Below are 20,475 nucleotides of genomic sequence, written 5' to 3' on the forward strand. Positions count from 1 at the left end.
CAGCTTGTGCTTCCTCCAGCCCAGTGTTTCTCATGATGTACTCTGCATAGAAGTTAAATAAGCAGGGTGACAATATACAGCCTTGATGTACTCCTTTTCCTATTTGAAACCAGTCTGTTGTTCCATGTCCAGTTCTAACTGTTGCTTCCTGACCTGCATACAGGTTTCTCAAGAGGCAGGTCAGGTGGTCTGGTATTCCCATCTCTTTCAGAATTTTCCACAGTTTATTGTGATCCACACAGTCAAAGGCTTTGGCATAGTCAATAAAGCAGAAATAGATGTTTCTCTGGAACTCTCTTGCTTTTTCCATGATCCAGCGGATGTTGGCAATTTGATCTCTGGTTCCTCTGCCTTTTCTAAAACCAGCTTGAACATCTGGAAGTTTACGGTTCACACACATAATGCTGAAGCCTGGCTTGGAAAATTTTGAGCATTACTTTACTAGAGTATGAGATGAGTGCAATTGTGCAGTAGTTTGAGTATTCTTTGGTGTTGCTTTTCTTTGGGATTGGAATGAAAACTGACATTTTCCAGTCCTGTGGCCACTGCTGGGTTTTCCAAATTTGCTGGCATATTGAGTACAGCACTTTTACAGCATCATCTTTCAGGATTTGAAACAGCTCAACTGGAATTTCATCACCTCTACTAGCTGGGTATGGTTTTTGCTTTGGCTCCATCCCTTCATTCTTTCTGAAGTTATTTCTCCACTGATTTCCAGTAGCATAATGGGCACCTACTGACCTGGGGAGTTCCTTTTTCAGTATCCTATCATTTTGCCTTTTCATACTGTTCATGGGGTTCTCAAGGCAAGAATACTGAAGTGGTTTGCCATTCCTTTCTCCAGTGGATCACATTCTGTCAGACCTCTCCACCATGACCTGCCCATCTTGGGTGTCCCCACAGGGCACGGCTTAGTTTCATTGAGTTAGACAAGGCTGGGGTCCGTGTGATTAGATTGATTAGTTTTCTGTGATTGTGGTTTCAGTGTGTCTGCCCTCTGATGCTCTCTCACAACACCTACTTGGGTTTCTCTTACCTTGGACATGGGGTATCTCTTCACGGCTGCTCCAGCAAAGCACAGCCGCTGCTCCTTACTTTGGATGAGGGGTATTTCCTCACGGCCGCCCCTCCTGACCTTGAATTTGGAGTAGCTGCTCTCAGCCCTCCTGTGCTGGCACAACTGCTGCTTCTTGGATGTGGAGTTGCTCCTCTCAGCTACCGCCGCTGACCTCGGACGTGGGGTAGCTCCTCTCTGCCGCTCCTGCGCCGTCACAGTCTGGCGCTCTCGGCCGCTGCCCCTGGCCTTGGGTGTGGGGTAACTCCTCTCCGCCGTGCTTCTGTGCTGTCCGTTGCCTCATGATTTAAGTAATGATTTATTAATGCCTGTTAAGAAACCATTGTGATTAACTTTTCTGGAACTTTATAATAAATGGTTTAGACTGATAGCACTTGAACAGATTATCTTAACATCACAGAAGGAGAGATACACCAAACAATGCATGCTTTATTTGATGCATCAGGAATTAGTAGTATACAATTCCAGCTGTAAAACATTACGTATTCTTGCCAGATTACTAACCTTCAATCAGCTCAGTTCTTTAGATCTAAATATTACAGAAAACATGGGAGATAAAGGGACATACTAAAATGATAACAGGGGAATGCGGTCAGTAAAAGCCAGGATACAGAAAAGTTTTCACAACAAAAGACTTGGATTATTCAACAAGTAATGGGATAAAAAGGAACAATGTATAGGGTAAAACAAGAGTTGGTTAACTTTCTGTAAAGAGAACTAGACAGAAGTAGTTGAGACTTTGTAGGTCATGTAGTCTCTGTCGCAACAACAAAAGCAGTGATAGGCAACATGTAAATGAATGAATGTGGCTTTGTTCTAATACAAGTTTACTTACAAAAGCAGGTGACAGTCTGGAGTTTGACCTTTGACTTAAAAGATAACTTAAAAATACATATCACCCAACACACATGTTGGACCTGCTTGTATCCTAATTCAAACCAGCTGTTAAAAATTTTTTTAGAGCCACTCAGAGAAATTTGAATGCTGACTGTATAGCCGATACCTTTTATTAATGTATTATTAATTATTTGGCTGTAGTGGGTCTTTGTTGCTGTGCACAGGCTTTCTCTAATTGTGGTGAGCAGGAGCTACTCTTGTGGTGCGTGGGCTTCTCATAGCAGTGGCTTCTGTTGCAGAGCACAGGCTCTAGGTGTGTGGGCTTCAGTAGTTGCTGAGCCTGGGCTTAGATGCCCCATAGCATGTATAATCTTCCCAGAATAGGGATCAAACCCCTGTCCTCCCTGCATAGGCAGGCTGATTCTTAACCATTAAACCACCAGGGAAGTCCCTAGCTGATAACTTACAAGTAGTTATTTTTAATTATTTTGTTGTAATTATGTTTAAATAACAGTATTTATCATTTGGAGACTCATAAAAGTGTATACAAATAAAGTGATATAATCAGAATTTGCCTACAGATAATCTAGCTGATGGTGAGGGTGGCTCTAGAATAGATAGAATATAATGTGTGAAGATCTTTTTTTTGGCCACCCCACATAGTTTGCAGGGTCTTGGTTCCCCAACCAGGGCTCGAACCTGGGTCCCCTGCAGTGAAAGCACAGTCTCATAGCCGCCAGGGAATTCCTGTGCCAAAAATTTAAAAGCTGTTAATCTGCTAGAGAAAACGTAAACTGGAGTCTAGTTTTGGAAAGGATATTTACTATTTGAATAAAATGAACAAAGTTTGATGAAGTTTATAGTTTCCTACTTTTATATATCATGTTATTTTTCAGAAATTTCATCTGTGTGTTTCTAATTTCAGTAGATTATAAATTGGTAGTTTAGGGCAAGGGTCAGCGTACTCCAGCTCACTGCCTGTTTTTTGTTTTGTTAGAACACAGCACACAGTTTTAAAATGTATTATTCATGGCTTCTTTTGGCCCTGTAATAGGAGAGTTGAGTCTGACAGAGATTGTATAGCCCAGCTGCTAGTGCTGCTAAGTCGCTTAAGTCATGTCCGACTCTGTGCGACCCCATAGACGGCAGCCCATCAGGCTCCCTGTCCCTGGGATTCTCCAGACCAAGAATACTGGAGTGGGTTGCCATTTCCTTCTCCACAGAAGACCCCAAATATTTGCTGTCTGGCCCTTTATAGAAAAAGGTTGCTGACCCCTGGTCACAAACAGGTTAAACTTCTCATCTGGAACAATCCGTACTTTGACACAAAGTAGATACTAGTTTCCTTGACATGTGTTTTTATTCTTATGGTAGAATTCAAGGAGTGGTTATGAAATCCAAACCACCACCTTGAGATATGTTTCCCTGTAGATGATGTTCAAACACTGTCCTATAGAAGTTGTTTTGGGGACAGGTGACTCTGAGACTTTACCCATCTTTGCTTCTGTCCCAAGCCCCATTTCATCTTCCCTTATTTTGTTCTAACTTCCATACTTCAGTACATTTACCTAAAGTGAAAATACACTATAGAGAGTGACTCCTTCTAATATGTTCTTTCTATATAGACGATGTTTAATAAATATTTGATTATTAACATTTCAAATACATTACCATGTGTTGTGAGCTTTTAATTAATTATTAAAATGAAAACCACAGTATTCTTCTGTTTACATTCATGAAGGTTTTTAACATGTGGAACTAAGCTTCTGTATCTTTGGACTTCATCACATACAAATCTTATTCCTGGAACAGTCCCCAAAAAAGGATATGTGATGGAAAGAATAGTGTTACAGGTAATGATACTTGCTGACACATGGAGACGTTTAAGTTTTAATTTCTTTATAAAGAATATATGTATACCATGGTCTCAGTTGTTACTAAAGAAGCCTAACTGATCTTATTTAGATCTTAGGATCTGTATTTAAGTGTTAATAAGCCATTTCCTATTTCTGAGAAATAGTAAAAGATGCATTTATACCAATCCCACAAATATATGTGCTATTGAGAAGTACTTATAACGGTAATCACTCTTAATAAAAGGACAGAAGCATTCATTTAATATTTGATATTTTCACCATTATGGCTAAGACAAATCAAAAATAAGTAAATGTAGCAAATATGTGGACTTTTCAGCTGTAATTTGATCAATTTCTGTTGATTTTTAAGGTTGATTTTCCTTCTCCTACGTTTGATATCATTTATACCGCTCCTCAAGTGGACAGAAGCATTATACAACAACACAACTTAGAAACGTTGGAGAGTGATGTGAAAGGGAGACTTCTTGATATTCTTCACAGAGACTCATCACTTGGGTATGCTCCTTTAATTCTCTTGCCTTATTATCTCTTACAATGTAAAGTTCAAGTTAATGGTTTATTAAATGTCCTGATTTAGTTCATGATTTAGCAATGTTCCTGATATGGAAAGTTTTATTTTTCTGTTTTTAGTTGTATAAAAAGACTATATAACTGCATAAAATTTAGAAATTTGTGTAAGTCAAACTTTCTGCATAATCAAATGCAAATAACAGACTGGGGACTATAATCTATTTCCTTAATATATGAAGAACCTTTTTATGTAAGTAGAAAAACCGACAACACAGTGGTAGACAAAGAATATGAATAGGTTTTTCTTCGGAAAAGAAATACAACCCTTTTAAACGTCTGAAAAAAATGTTTAGCCTCTCAGTAATCAAAGAGTTTTAAAGTAATACAAGCTACCATTTCACACGTCAAATTGTTGAAAATTAAAATGTCTCATTATATGACGTATTGATAGAATACAGAAAAACAGGAATTACACTGTGGGCAGAACTCTGAAAGTTTTGGGAGAGCAATTTGGCAGTCTGTTAAGGCCACAGTGTCCATAATCTGTGACCTAACAATTCCACTTCCAGTTATAGTATTATTTTAAAGAAAACCCTTTTATATTTGCTTGTGGAGATAAGAATATTCCTTGCAGTATTTCTTTGGGTTGTTGTAAAATGGATATACATGTTCATTAATGGGTTAAATTATGGTACATTTATCTAATATCGCTATGTAACTATTAAGAATGAAGTTATGGCTGTTATTAATATATAAGATATTAAATGAAGAAAGCAAGTAGGATAGTTTGTATAGTGTGTTCAGTTCACTTCAGTCACTCAGTTGTGTCCAACTCTTTGCGACCCCATGGACTGCAGCACGCCAGGCCTCCCTGTCCATCACCAGCTCCTGGAGTCCACCCAAACTCATGTCCATTGAGTCGGTGATGCCATCCCACCACCTCATTCTCTGTCGTCCCCTTTTCCTCCTGCCTTCAATCTTGCCCAGCATCAGGGTCTTTTTCAGTGAGTCAGTTCTTCTCATCAGGTGGCCAAAGTATTGGAGTTTCAGCTTCAACATCAGTCCTTCCAATGAACACCCAGGGCTGATCTCCTTTAGAATGGACTGGTTGGATCTCCTTGCAGTCCAAGGGACTCTTAAGAATCTTCTCCAACACCACAGTTCAAAAGCATCAATTCTTCGGCGCTCAGCTTTCTGTGTAGTCCAACTCTCACATGTATACATGACTATTGGAAAAACCATAGCTTTGTCTAGATGGACCTTTGTTGGCAAAGTAATGTCTCTGCCTTTTAATATGCTGTCTAGGGTGGTCATAACTTGCCTTCCAAGGAGTAAGCGTCTTTTAATTTCATGTTACCATTAACATAAAGGAAAGAAGAATTCGATATATGCACCTTTGTATATGCTTCTATAAAAATAGACTAACTCTGGAAGAATATACTAGGTGAGGCAGTTGTCACTGGGAGAGGAACTGGAAGGAGAGAAACCTAATTGTGTGCCTTTTTACAGTATTTGATTTTTTTCTTCATACTCCACATGAAATGAATACATTTCAATTCATTGCATGGATTATAAACACAAAGGTAGATAGATAGGTGGTGAAATAGTGAAATATTTCATTCACGTAAACATTTGTCGTTAAGAGTAAATTGCAATCTCCAAAACAGGTTTTTATTTTGAATATTCCTCAAATGAGCTCTATATTCATTGTCTAAAATTTTGTAGTAGTATTTGATTTTGACATGACTTTTGATTTTACTTGTATAAAATGATGAAATCCTTGCTGTCTTTTAGAGTAGGTTCTCCTTATTCAACTCTAATTTCTAGTGCCTGGCATCTGGTTAGAGCTCAATAAATTTTATTAGGCTGAATTATCCTTCAGTTTCTTAACTAAGACTCTCCTCTCAAAGCAGAATGATTTCTTTCTATCCCCCAAATTAGGGTACATTAGTGGTGTTTGATGTACATTGTGTTTTTCTATCCCAAATTAGTATTAATGATTCTACCAAGAAGTAGCTGTCCTAAAAGGAATGAATTTCTGCTTTGTATTTTTAATCATTGAGATTATAACTGTCATTATGGTATCACTGAAAAGTAATTTAATTGTATTATGTATTTAGACTTTCTAAAGAAGATAAAGCCTTTTTGTGGGAGAAGCGTTATTATTGCCTGAAACATCCCAATTGTCTTCCTAAAGTACTTGCAAGTGCCCCAAACTGGAAATGGGTTAATCTTGCCAAAACTTACTCATTGCTTCAGCAGTGGCCTCCATTGCATCCACTAACTGCCTTGGAGCTTCTTGATTCGAAGTAAGTTAGCTGTGGTTGAATTTATTTGTTCTGTTTTATTGTTGTCAATTTTTCTGGCAAGATATTATTTACAGGATTAGTTCCCTTTGTTTTAATGTGAAAGCAGTGTCATATAAATGTGTAAATGCATATTTCTATAAACACATCTTTTGTGTTGAGGTTATTAAAAAGGGATGTCATATCATTGAAAACTAATCTAGAGAGGTTGTAAATTTTCAATAATTTGTTTTATTTTTATGATATGGGTCGGAATTTATTTTCATGATCTTAAAGGTTTCTAAACAGTCACAAAATTGTATTTGTGTATAGGACAATATGATTTTTTCCTAAGAAAAAAGATGAAACACATTGCTTTTCAATAGCTATTTGAGCGTTCTTTGTCAGGAATAAATTGAGATTGTGTCGTCAGGGAAAATAGGTTCATTAGAAATCATCGTCAAATCTTGATTTTGTGGTATGCTTCTAGATTTGCTGATCAGAAAGTGAGGTCCCTAGCTGTGACCTGGATTGAGGCCATCAGTGATGATGAGCTAACAGATCTTCTTCCACAGTTTGTGCAGGTGAGTTTTTTACTAGGTTATCTACCCTTCTTACGCTCTCTCCAGTTTTTATGAGTAGGGAGGGATCTTGCCAAGGGATCTCCTTTCTGTTTTGATTAAAAGTACTGAATACTTTCGTTCAGTTGGGATGTTAAAGTGCGTTGCATTTGAATTTAGTGTGAAATTTTTTCTACTATTGTCAGCTGCCTTGCTTGAATACTATATATATATGTACCTAGAATTTTAATTATCAGAATAAACCAGACTTGAGGTTTTCTTTCTTTTTTTTTTAAATTGGCCACTTAAACATAGCTAATGAATGTTATTCCCAAGTCAGTGTACTTTTCTGCTTGATTTCATTAATTTCACCTAAATTAATTGTTTCATTTTTTATTAGTATCATCTTTCCTCAACAAGAGTAATCCTTGATTTATATAGTTTATATTTTGATAATTTTATCCTAACAATGTAGTATGGGTTTGACAACTACTCATTCTTATTTTTCTTTGCATGTAGGCTTTGAAATATGAAATTTACTTGAATAGTTCATTAGTGCACTTCCTTCTGTCCAGAGCGTTGGGAAATATACAGATAGCACACCATTTATATTGGTAAGATTTAAATTTTCTTAAGTACTTTATTTCTGTTCCTATTATTTATACAAATGACACTCAAAGTCTAAACAGTATGCTCAGACCATTTGCTGTTGATACCAGGTGTTTTATTGGAGTGACTATTGTAAAGAAGCTAAGTTTTTATGTATTTAGAAATAAAACCAGAAGTAACAGAACCCTCTATTTCAGAATTACTTGGCATGTTAGAGCTCTGTAATATTGAAAGAGTTTTTCTTGCTTGTATAGCTTAAAATTAATTCCTAGATACCCCAAATTAAACTTTTTAAATAAATTTTTGAGAGACATTAATCTAGTTCTTAGAAGTGGCTGACATCAATATTTTGCTGTATTAGGCTCCTCAAGGATGCTCTGCATGATGCACAGTTTGGTGCCCGATATGAACATGTTTTGGGTGCTCTCCTCTCAGTAGGAGGAAAAGGACTCAGAGAAGAACTTTTGAAGCAGACAAAGCTTGTACAGCTTTTAGGAGGAGTAGCAGAAAAAGTAAGACAGGCTAGTGGATCAGCCAGACAGGTATGTACCCACAGAGGGAACATAAATGTTTTGATGTTAAAGAATCTTTGCAGTACTGACAAGTTAAGCTTTTATTCTTTTTCAGTAGACATCCAGTAGAACTCATCTATGCTGTCTTAAGCAGATTGAATTCAAAGGTTGCTTAAAATCTATTGGAAAAGATATTTTATATCCTAACTCAGTTCCCTTTCATTTCCATGCTTATAAATTTCTTTCCGATTAAAATTGTTCTCGAGTTTCTTTCTCATTGTTTTGCTTTTTAACTTTTTTGTGATTATAAAAGTAATAAAAGTATGAATTGATGCTACTGTTGAAGAAGTTCAAATGAATATGCTTATAAGCTTAAGATTCATTTATATTCTAGCAGGTCTATCTAATAGTGTTCCATTGTGTAAATAATAGCACATTTTTTTTATCCATTCATCTGTTGATGGACATCAAGCTTCTTTCTATTATGTGACTATTACTGAATAGTGCTACCGTGAATATTTGTGTGTTTTTTTTTGTTTGAACATCTGTTTTCACTTTGCCTAGGAGTAGAATTACTGTATCGTATAGTAATTCTGTGTTTTTTGAGGAACCACTGAACTCTTTCCTAAAGTAGCTTCACCATTTTATGATTCTGGTATAATACTTGTAAGGTATGAAGGTTCAGTGGTAAAGAATCCGTCTGCTAATGTAGGAGATTCGGGAGACATATGGGTTCAGTCCCTGGGTCAGGAAGATCCCCTGGAGAAGGAAATGGCTACCTACTTCAGTATTCTGCCCTGGAAAACCCTGTGGACAGAAGAGCCTGGCAGGCTACAGTTATGGCTTCCCAAAGAGGCGAACATGACTTAGTGACTGAATAACAAAAAAACAAATGAGGGTTTCATTTTCTCCATATCCTTACCAAAATTTATTTTTAGTTTTTTTAAACTATAGTCGTCCTAGTGAATGTGAAGTGGCATCTCATGGTGGTTTTGATTTGCATTTCCCTAATGTCTAATGATTTGGAGCTTATTTTCATGTGTTTGTTGGCCATTTGTATATCTTCTGTGGATAAATTTCTAAGTCCTTTTTAATTGGTTTGTCTTTTTGTTGTTGAATGTTAGAGTTCTTTATGTATTCTGGATACTCTCAGATATACTGTTTGTAAATGTTTTCTCCCATTTTGTGTATTTTTATTTCCTTCATAATGTACTTTGATGCACAGAAGATTTTAATTTTATGAAATCTAACTTTTTTTTTCTTTTGTTGCTTGTTCTTTTACTTGTTCTTGTCCTATCTAAGAATTCATTGTCAAATCCAAGGTCACAATGATGTACACTTATGTTTTCTAGGAGTTCTATAGGTTCACTTTTTAAAAGTCTTTGATCCATTTTGAGGTTATTTTGTTGTTGCTTGTTTGCTTTGTTCTATGAGCCGAGCGTCCCAACTTCATTCTTTTACATGTGGTTATCCAGGTGTTGCTGCACCATCTGCTAAAGGAACTGTTCTTTCCTATTGAATAAACTCAGCACCCTAGTTGAGAATCAGTTGACCATAGTTGTATGAGTTTATTTCTGGACTCTCAGTTCTGTTCCATTGATCTATATGTCTGTCTTCACACTATACTTTTTTCATTACATAGCTTTATAGCAGGTTTTGAAATCAGAAAGTGTGAGTCCTCCAACTTTTTCTTTTTCAAGATTGTTTGCCTGTTTGGAAGTCCTTTATAATGCTATATGAATTTTAGTATCAGCCTTCCCATTTCTGCAAAAAGAGCAGTTGAAGTTTTGATAAAGATTGTGTTGAATTTGTAGATCAATATTTGGGAAATATCACAATCTTAGTAATTAATAAGTCTAAAAGTTCATGAACGTGGGATATCTTTGACCTTTAATTTCTTTTAGCAATGATGTTTTTTTATTTGTAAATTGCTTTTTTTTTTTGACTTGGAGAATTCATGTCAGTACATACAACTATACTTTTTGTTTAATAATGAGAACATAGTATTACAAGGTACGGTAGCATAAATTATGAACCATTACATCTGTGCAGGTTGTTTATACATTTTTTCTTTTCCTGAACAGTTCTGTGATGAACTTGAATGTGTAAGTGTTTGTCCCTTTGCTGGTATTCCTTTATAGGATAATCCTACAGATGAAATAATTCAGTCAAGAGCTATATACATTTTCAGTTATAATAGTTTATATTAAATTGCAATATCAAAAACAAAACTTAACCAGTGAAGACCCCACTCCCCACCAATAGATTATGAACGTATCTATTTCCAACCCTATTGCCAGCACTAAATGTTATCTTAAATTTTTCGTCTATTAGATAAAAATTGGTATCTCGTTATTATTTAGTTTCTGTTTGTTTATTTGACTGTCAGTATTAACGAATATGTTAAATATGAGCATATGTACTTCCCCCTTATGTTTATAGTCTTTGCTGTAAATTTTATTTTTATAGTATATTAACTTCCTTTAGCAACAGCTGTTTTTGACTGCATGACAGTTGGGCATTTAAAAAATTGGGTCCACATCGTGTTTTTGTTGTCTGAAAAATAGGTCTTCATTTTCATTATGTACTTACAATATCAACTTCTTTAACTAGGTTATCCTCCAAAGGAGTATGGAACGAGTACAGTCCTTTTTTCTAAGAAGTAAATGCCGTCTTCCTCTCAATCCAAGTCTTGTGGCAAAAGAATTAAATATTAAGGTGACATAAAATACTTTAGTTCATATTACATTTTCAAATATTGTGTAATAAAAAGGCAGGTGGGCAGGTATGCTTAAGGCAAGTGCAGTGCGTGGGTTGGTTATAAGTGCGTAGGTTGGTTATAAGTACTTCTGGTTGTGTGTTTGTGTAAAATCTGTTTTTATCTCAGTATATGCCTATCTAATTACCATTCTTGAACAAAACAGAATGAAATTATTTATTGACTTGAAATAAATTATTTTTTGCTGTGGTATAATAGTTGCATATGTTATAATTCCAGTGGTAAAACTCCCTAGCCACAGGTAGGCAGTTTTTTACCTTCCTTGTGAATGGCCACTTGGACTCTTCAAAGGTTTATAACACTTTTTAGAGTCATTAAAAAGTAGTTTTAATATCAAAATTGAGTAATTGTATTTTTAATTGGGCTAATAATAATACAAATAGTGGATTTTTCTGTAACTTGTGTTCAGCAAAAGTAACCAGTAAATTCATCCATTAGAGTCTGTTGTTTTGAAAGGAGTCTCAGATTTAATTTTTTTTTTAAGTTGACATATGGCTACTCTTCATTGGACTATAACAGTGGGTGACAGGGTTGTGTAATTATGTCACTGAAGGTGGGTGTAGCAGGGATTACATTTTCCCTTTGGATTTTGTTTGTTGTTTTTTTTAAATTACTCTTACAGTCTTAAATTAGTTTTTTAACCAGTTTAATTTAATTTTATTTATTTATTTATTTATTTTTAACCAGTTTAATTTTAAATTTGATGTCTGCTAATGAATTTGTTCAGTTTATTTTTATTTCAGTATTATCATTTTAATGCTTAACATATTGTATTTGTAGTCGTGTTCCTTCTTCAGTTCTAATGCTGTGCCCTTGAAAGTCACAATGGTGAATGCTGATCCAATGGGGGAAGAAATTAATGTCATGTTTAAGGTGAGCAGAATAAGGTGACTTTGTTTGTTTGTTTGTAATTTAAAAATTCTTTTCTCACATTCCTTTTTCAGAATTGCAAAAGTAATTTTATTTAGTGTTAAATGAAATTGAATAACTGTGAAAAATTATTACTGCTATTAACTCTTTCCAAATGGATTTGGGAACAAGGGCAACTCTGGGCTAGAGCTGCTGCATATGGCCATCTTATGCTAGTTAAGTATATCACAGCTCCAGGTAGTGCCTTTCACCCAGACTATGATATAAATGGTACACCTTAGAGATGTGCAGAGTAAAATTGCAAAACTATGAACTGGCACTGTTTCTGAAAACATGTAACTTACCTGTGGGAATCTGTTACCAATCAGAGCTTCCAGGTGCATGGTAAAGGGGCAGTAGTAAAGAATATTCCTGCCAGGGCAGGAGACTTAAGAGACATGGTTCGATCCCTGGGTCAGGAAGATCCCCTAGACAAGGAAATGGCAACCCACTCAGTATTCTTGCCTGGAAAATTCAATGGACAGAGGAGCCTGGCAGGCTACAGTCCATTGGATCACAAAGAGTCAGACAGACACAACTGAGCATGCACACACATGCATTAGCAATCAAAGTTTTCTTTGTTGCAGTCACAGTTAGTATTATTTTTAGGAAAGAATGTAGAGATTTAGTTAATTCAATGAGTTTGATTAGTCAACTACCTTTGATATATATATAGCAAGTTCCCATATACTCAGATCTGGTTTTGGACTCCATTTTATTTTACTGATGTCTTTGCCTTTTCCTAAAACAGTCTCATCTTTTTGAATACAGTAATTTTGTATGTCGTAATTTTTTTAAGGCAAATTACCTCTTTTTTTTTTCCCCATAATTTTCTTGGCTCATCTCAAAAATGTATTTATCATTATGTGTTTTAAAGTTATTTTATCCAATTTAAGAAGAAAATGAAAACTTAAATGTAATTCCAGTTGGAATTCATTTTTGGAGAGCTAACTTTTTTTTTAAAGTAAACTGATCGTTGTAGATTCATAGTTCACTTTAAGAAATTACACAGAAATCCTGTGTACCCTCTACACAATGATATTATCTTGTACAATATTGCAGTTAGGATATTGACATCGATACAGTTAAGATATGAAATATTTTGATCATCAAAAAGATCACCCATATTGCCCTTTTAAAAAATTGAATATAATACTCATACTGTAAAACCTAGTCTTTTAAAGTGTACAGATCAGGAAATCGAGACGTAAAGAAGTTAAGTAACTTTCTCTGGGATGCTGCAGAAGAATAAAAAAGTGGTTCGGTTTGTCTCATTCTTTACTCTTTTCTCTATTCCCTTCTCCCCACTCCTCCCCCCTTTTTTATATGTAATCTATTAAGGCTTTTGGAAATGTACGAGTTTCATTTTGTTTCCTTGATTTCAAGGTTGGTGAAGATCTTCGGCAAGATATGTTAGCTTTACAAATGATAAAGATTATGGACAAGATCTGGCTTAAAGAAGGACTAGATCTGAGGATGGTAATTTTCAAATGTCTCTCAACTGGCAGAGATCGAGGTAAATCTGTTAGATGTAGTCTTTTTTTTTTTCCCCCTTGGATAATGCTCAGAGTGTTCATGCTCTAACGGTCCTGATGCTGGTCTGTGATCTCAACCATATTAGAATGTACAGACTTTATCTTATCAAAAGGAAATCAGGTCAGAGACTTCCCCCATGGTCCAGTGGTTAAGACTCTGCCTTTCCTCTACAAGGGGCACAGGCTTGATCCCTGGTCAGAATAATTCCTCAAAAAAGGGGCAGTCAAGTCTATTTAAGAATTCTTGTTGATATTCAATAATAACTCAATGAGTAGCCCTAATCTTGCAAGACAGTACATCTTATGAAATGGAAGTCACTTTATCAAGAGAGATTGCTCAATAAGAGCCTGTCATTTGCTTGGATTAGTTTTTCTGTCACCATACTTATTTCATATAGTTGAACTCTTCTCTTTTATGGAATTCTGTGTAATTTTGTAGGCAGTGAACTTCCTCCCTTTATGTCGTTTCTAACTGATGGTTGAGTGCTTACCTTGTGCCTTGCCTTGTGCTAAAGCTTTTCATTTGTGTTATCTTTCAGTGTCCTTATTTTTCAAATGAAGAAACCACATTCACATGGTTAAAACCTGAAGTTTTTAACAAGCACCTTAGCCTATAATAATCAGTGTATAGTAATCCTCCTTTCTCCAGGTTCAGCAGTTGTCTTTGATACTTACCAGACATTGCCTCTTCTCTGCTGGATTCATTTTAAGTTCCCTTAGAGGATAATTGTACTTTGTATCATTATGAACTTTTATCCACTGTTTTGTACATAGTAGTTTGTATGTGTGTATATTTGTTAAAGAAATTAGAAATTTGTATGTATATTAAAAATTTGACAAATCATACTCATAAAATCAGGATGCAGGTATTCATGGAAAAAGGATGTCACTGTGAACTATAAATCAGATGATGTAATTAAGCAACATAAAAGATTCAAATGAATTCACTCTGCCACGTGTGACTATACTACTGGGGTTACAACCTAGCCCTGAATGCTTTCTTTTAAATGCCTTCTTTCGGAATGGCCTTCAGGCCTTAGCCTTCTTGGTTATATCTAGTCCTTTCTTCAAAGTAGGTCTCTGTATCTGTATCTTTTATTCTGTATACACATACAGTAAAATACTCATATAGCCTGTAATAGAATAAATTGGAGTCTAAATCTTAGTTTTCACCCACACCTCCTTGGCAGCCTGGCCCCAAAATATAACCATTTACATAGCTTTATGAGACTACTTTTCTTTTTTTTTGCCATATCGCCCAGCATGCAGGAATCTTAGTTCCCTGACTAGGAATTGAACTTGTGACCCCAGCAGTGAAACTGGACCACCAGGGAATTCTCTTTCTGAGACTATTTTGTGTATGTTCCAACATGCATAATAGTCTTTCTTTTAAACACAAAAGGTACAGTTCTCTATGTGGATTTGTGTTTAAAAACTTTTCTACATAAGTACAGCATTTACATTTCAGTAAGGAAGAGAAAACATGTAACCTGAGACTCAGACACATCACAAAGACCATCTTAATCTGTTCTTCTCTTGAAAGGGCTTCCTATACTCTGAAACACTCTTACATTGCCCGGATACGCACTACAGAGAAGGTTCTTTTGTGCTGAAATGGGACAGCATGTATCTTATAAGTAGCTTTATTAGTGGAATCAGTTTTACCTAGTTTGTAATTAAAATTATTACTCTTTGTGGGAGTAGCACATGGATATACAAAGTCTCAAATAGTCAAATTCAGTTTTATATCTTGGGTACTTCTGAAAATAAAATTGGTTTTTATATTGATAATTTCGATTGCTCACACTTTCTAGTATGGGCTGCCAGAGTTGATTTTTTAAAAATGATTATTCTAAACTGGTATCTTACATCAAACATCGAAAGCTGTGCATTTGCAGGGACACATTTTCACATGTCTTAATGTTTTGTTGCTAAAGGCATGGTGGAGCTAGTTCCTGCTTCAGATACCCTCAGGAAAATCCAAGTGGAATATGGTGTGACTGGATCCTTCAAAGATAAACCGCTTGCTGAGTGGCTGAGGAAATACAATCCTTCTGAAGAGGAATATGAAAAGGTAATTAACTAGTCTCCATATTCTCAAGTACTTTCATTTTCCAGCTCTTGTGACTAGTCATTCAGTTTTAAGTTGTGAAAACAGTATTTTTCTACAAGTAAAGAAAAGAATAAAAAACAGAATGCTTTTAATGGCAAGGATCTGAGTGAAACCAATGCTAAATTACAAAAAAAGAAAAAAATTCCAAACATATATTTAGAGGCCAGCAAAACCAGAGGTATTTTTATAACCCAGACTGTTGTATTTCATGAAAATATGATAATAGAAGAAGATTGTAAAAGTAGAAGAAGATTCAAGCTCTCTGAGCTTGAATTCAGGTCCCAAGTCACTCACGAACTGTAAGGATCCGTTGACTTAACCTCTTGTGCTTCAGTGATCTTTGCTATAAAACAGTATAGTATATATTATGACTGTAAAAAATAATGTATAAGATAATTGTGAGAATTAAATGAATTAATATATGTAAAGCACTACATAGAATAAATTCTGTAATTGATATTCTTCCTGTAGGAGGCATCAAGTTTTTGTTTAGTATACTTTTGAATTACATAATAGGAAAGGGAAATCTCGTAGCACATAAGGCTTCTAACAATCCTATATTGGTCTAAGGAAGACTCAAGAAGACTTTCAGTGGTGATACAGATCTTAGTTTTAATGAGATCCTAGTTTATGTCAAATCAATAATATATTACATTTGCAGATAGATATGTACAAATGCTACCTGTTGCTACCAATGCTACCTGTTGACCCTATGAAAGTAAATTACAGAAATCTTGTCCTCTGTTGGTCTTTACACTATTTAAGAGCTCTCTCTTGTAGTTTGGGACAAGAAGCCAGTGTTTATTTATAGTAATAATAGCTCTGTGATTCTGGATAAGTTGACACAAAATAATTGTCAAGTTGTTGTTGTTCAATCACTAAGTCATGTCTGACTCTTTGCGACTCTGTGGACTGCAGCATGCCAGACTCCCCTGTCCATATTTTAAGTGGATTTTATGCACTTGGCTCTTTTATGTGCTTTGCTTAGTAAGAGGGAATATAACACAGTGGAATCTCATTGCCTGGGTTTAAATCTTGATTCTGCCACTTAACAATGATGTAATCCTGGGCAGATAGATAATTTCTGTTTTCTTCAGTTTCCCTCATGCGTAAATGGCAAGATTAGTAGTATTTACATCACCATTGTAAAATTTTAAATGAATTTAATGTGTACATATACACACATACACACAGTTTATATGAATGTGTGTGTGTATATATCATATTGAATTCATTTAAAATCTTATAAAAAAGAATGATCTAAATACTTATTTACATTAATGTAAATAGTATTTGTGTGTATGTAGAGAGAGACTAGTGCAGTGCCTGGTTTGTGATAAGTGCTGTGTAAACGTATGCTCTTATCATCATCATCCTCATCATCACTAACAATTTCTAGGGAGTTATGGAATAAAATTAATCCCATGAGCATGTAGAGCCTTATGACTTTCACTCAGAAATGTGGTGTCTTGAGAATAAATGCATGTGCTTTTAACTCAACATTAATAAAACTAAGATCATGATATCTGGTCCCATCACTTCATGGCAAATAGAAGGGAAAAAAGTGGAAGCAGTGACAGATTTTTATTTTCTTGGGCTCCAAAATCACTCGGGTTGTGATTGCAGCCAGGAAATTAAAAGATGCTTGCTCCTTGGAAGGAAAGCTATGACAAACCTTGGCAGCATATTAAAAAGCTTTTTAATCACTTTTAATCACATCACTTTTCCCACCAATGTTCATATACTCAAAGCTATGGTTTTTCCAGTAACCATGTATAGATTTGAGAGTTGGACTATAAAGAAGTCTGAGTGCCAAAGAATTAATGCTTTCAAATTGTGAAGCTAGAGAAGATTCTTGAGAGTTCCTTGGACTGCACAGAGATCAAACCAGTCAATCCTGAAGGAAATCAATCCTGAATATTCATTGGAAGGACTGATGCTGAAGCTGAAGCTCCAATACTTTGGCCACCTGATGTGAAGAGCCAACTCATTGGAAAAGACCCTGATGCTGGGAAAGACTGGAGGCAAAGGGGAAGGGGGCAGCAGAGGATGCGATGGTTAGATTAGTATCACTGACTCAATGGATATGAATTTTAGCAAACTCTGGGAGATAGTGGAGGACAAAGGAGTGGGATGTGCTGCACTCTGTGAGGTTGCAAAGTGATTGAACAACAACATGTGCTTTATATTAAAATATGCATTGTATACAATGTATCCTTCTATGTGATATTATATTATTAATTTAATCCCTAGGACAGGCAGGGCTAAAATGAAAGTTCTTCCAGCTTTGAGAAACTTGATGATGACACATAGTCACTAAATGGACGACAAAACACACTCATCATATTGTTAGATGTTTAAAGATATAAGCTTACTTTCTTTACACATGCCATTCCTACAAGCCAAAAAAGGAAAAAAATATTCCTTTATTTAGATTAATCTTTGTCCCAATGTTAAACAGCTTGTGGTAAGGAGCAGAGTCTGTGAAGAGCAGGGTTCCACAAACATGATGCTTAAAAGATGTTCAAAGGCAAATTATACCCTAAGTAGAGATTGGCAGAATCTCTGCCTGCTGTGAAACAAAAGCTAGACAGAAGGGGCAATAACTCTTAGAAGGGTGTTTACTTTTGAAAAACTGGTATCTGTTACCATAAACCAGCTTACAAACTATTGAGAAAGAATAGAATTGTGTTTTCAATGAGTGATAAATTACTTTAATCTTTGTAACTCTGCCACCTTTAAAAATAATCTTTTTCCTAAGATAATTTTATTTTCCCTTTATTTTTCCTTCCTAAGATAATTTTATCTTTCCTAAGATAATTTATCTTTATTATAGGCTTCTGAGAATTTTATCTATTCTTGTGCTGGATGCTGTGTAGCCACCTATGTTTTAGGCATCTGTGATCGACACAATGACAATATAATGCTTCGAAGCACAGGACACATGTTTCATATTGACTTTGGAAAGTTTTTGGGCCACGCCCAGATGTTTGGTAGCTTCAAAAGGTACTACTATTGTTATTATTGCTAAAGAAAATAGAGGCACTTCCTATTTCACAAATTAATGTCCCAAACTATTATCATATAAAATAAGCTACAAGGATATATTGTACAACATACGAAATATAGCCAATATTTTATAACATAAATGGAGAATCTTTAAAAATTGTCAATCACTTTATACATGTAACGTAATATTTTATATCAACTAAACTTCAGTTTAAAAAAAATTTTCTTGCTGTTCTTTGCCTTGTTGCTCCCTTTTAGCATAACTAGGGATGAAAAAGGCTTTAAAAGATGAGTTTACCATGTAGTAGAGAAGAATGTGTATGTGTGTGTAACCTTTGTTGAAATGAATTAAGGTGTATTTTGTCTTATCTAGTTAGGGTACCTATTAGAAATGTTCCCAATTGTATAATGGCAACAAACAGAAGAGTTTTCTCTATATTCATTTGTATGTACTGTTTGATCTCTGGTTGTGTGTAGACTGATAATCACCTTGGAAAATATCATATATAAATTCTACCCAAATAATGAGATTATATGATGGCTTTCCTTGAAATGTGAATTTTTTAGAATTATGTAAAATCAGAACTTCCTGATATTAAGTTGCTGCTGCTAAGTCGCGTCAGTCGTGTTAGACTCTGTGCAACCCCATAGACGGAAGCCCACCAGGCTCTCTGTCCCTGGGATTCTCCAGGCAAGAAATTGCTATGGCTCAGGTAGCTTTAGTTCAGTAACCATGTAATAGCAATAGCACTTATTTGCATATCTTCTGTAAATAATACTTTGTGTATACTTTCTTTTCTTTTCTTTTTTTTTGTACTTTTAAAATAGGGATCGGGCTCCTTTTGTGCTGACCTCTGACATGGCTTATGTCATTAATGGGGGTGAAAAGCCCACAATTCGTTTCCAGTTGTTTGTGGACCTCTGCTGTCAAGCCTACAACTTGATAAGAAAGCAAACAAACCTCTTTCTTAACCTCCTTTCACTGGTAACTCTGTTATTTACAAGCATTTAATTAATTTTGTTTCAATTCTTCCATGTTTCAGTATCTAAAGACAGATATTATGTGATTTTTGGAATAAAATTTATTCTGGTTTTAAATGTCAGGTATATTACTACTGAAATATTTTAAAATGTTGCCATGTGAAATATGCCAGACACCATTTATATGTCCATGCAATAAAAAAAAAAGACCCTCAAGTGGATACCCTGGGGATGAGCGGTAATAGTATCTGAAAGGGACCCTGCGAGTGTCATATGGGATGCTGGTGAATATTTTTTGTCTTTACCTGTATATGTTCAGATTTTGGATATTTATTAAGCTGTGCTCTTAAGATTTCTGTGTTTTTTTGGATGTATATTTAGAACAAGCCAAAAAACACCCCTATGATTATTGTGACTGAAATTGATATAGAAATGGAAGACTACACAGAGGGTTTGGATTTCACAGTTTTTATTCCATAGACTGTGACTTCCAAGAGTTGACCTCCTTGGCCAAGACTCTTCTTATTTCTGAGAGATTTAGGTCCCTAAAATACTAACAAACTCCTCAAAACTCTGAGTCATTTATTTGCTTTTTTTCTGATTACTTGGCCAGCTTTTAGGGAGGGGTGTGGAACAGACTTGTAAAAAATTTGAGTCACAAGCTCTTTTTCCTTTATATAGATGATTCCTTCAGGGTTACCAGAACTTACAAGTACTCAGGATTTGAAATATGTTAGAGATGCACTTCAGCCCCAAACTACAGATGCAGAAGCTACAATTTTCTTTACTAGGTAAGGTATAATTTAAGTATATTAGAGAAGACACACCCTGTTTAGCTTTGATTTGTTTTCCTTAGTTTAAACAAATGCTATATATCAAAATTC

The 20,475-nt window shown here is 35.3% G+C and overlaps 1 protein-coding gene across 1 annotated transcript in view; it reads left to right on the top strand.

Annotated features, from left to right (window-relative positions):
- The window catches only part of PIK3C2A (phosphatidylinositol-4-phosphate 3-kinase catalytic subunit type 2 alpha), a 108,922-nt gene that overhangs the window by 78,950 nt on the left and 9,497 nt on the right, over positions 1-20,475 (top strand). The window contains exons 14-26 of the mRNA XM_061440674.1: positions 3,654-3,765; positions 4,139-4,284; positions 6,420-6,608; positions 7,075-7,168; positions 7,664-7,758; positions 8,115-8,295; positions 10,879-10,983; positions 11,825-11,917; positions 13,340-13,469; positions 15,426-15,562; positions 18,438-18,607; positions 19,439-19,595; positions 20,273-20,382. Coding sequence (XP_061296658.1) covers positions 3,654-3,765; positions 4,139-4,284; positions 6,420-6,608; positions 7,075-7,168; positions 7,664-7,758; positions 8,115-8,295; positions 10,879-10,983; positions 11,825-11,917; positions 13,340-13,469; positions 15,426-15,562; positions 18,438-18,607; positions 19,439-19,595; positions 20,273-20,382 — 1,719 coding nt within the window. The remainder of the gene's footprint in view (positions 1-3,653; positions 3,766-4,138; positions 4,285-6,419; positions 6,609-7,074; positions 7,169-7,663; positions 7,759-8,114; positions 8,296-10,878; positions 10,984-11,824; positions 11,918-13,339; positions 13,470-15,425; positions 15,563-18,437; positions 18,608-19,438; positions 19,596-20,272; positions 20,383-20,475) is intronic.

Source organism: Bos javanicus, chromosome 15 (assembly GCF_032452875.1).
Source record: "Bos javanicus breed banteng chromosome 15, ARS-OSU_banteng_1.0, whole genome shotgun sequence".
Classification (NCBI taxonomy): domain Eukaryota; kingdom Metazoa; phylum Chordata; class Mammalia; order Artiodactyla; family Bovidae; genus Bos; species Bos javanicus.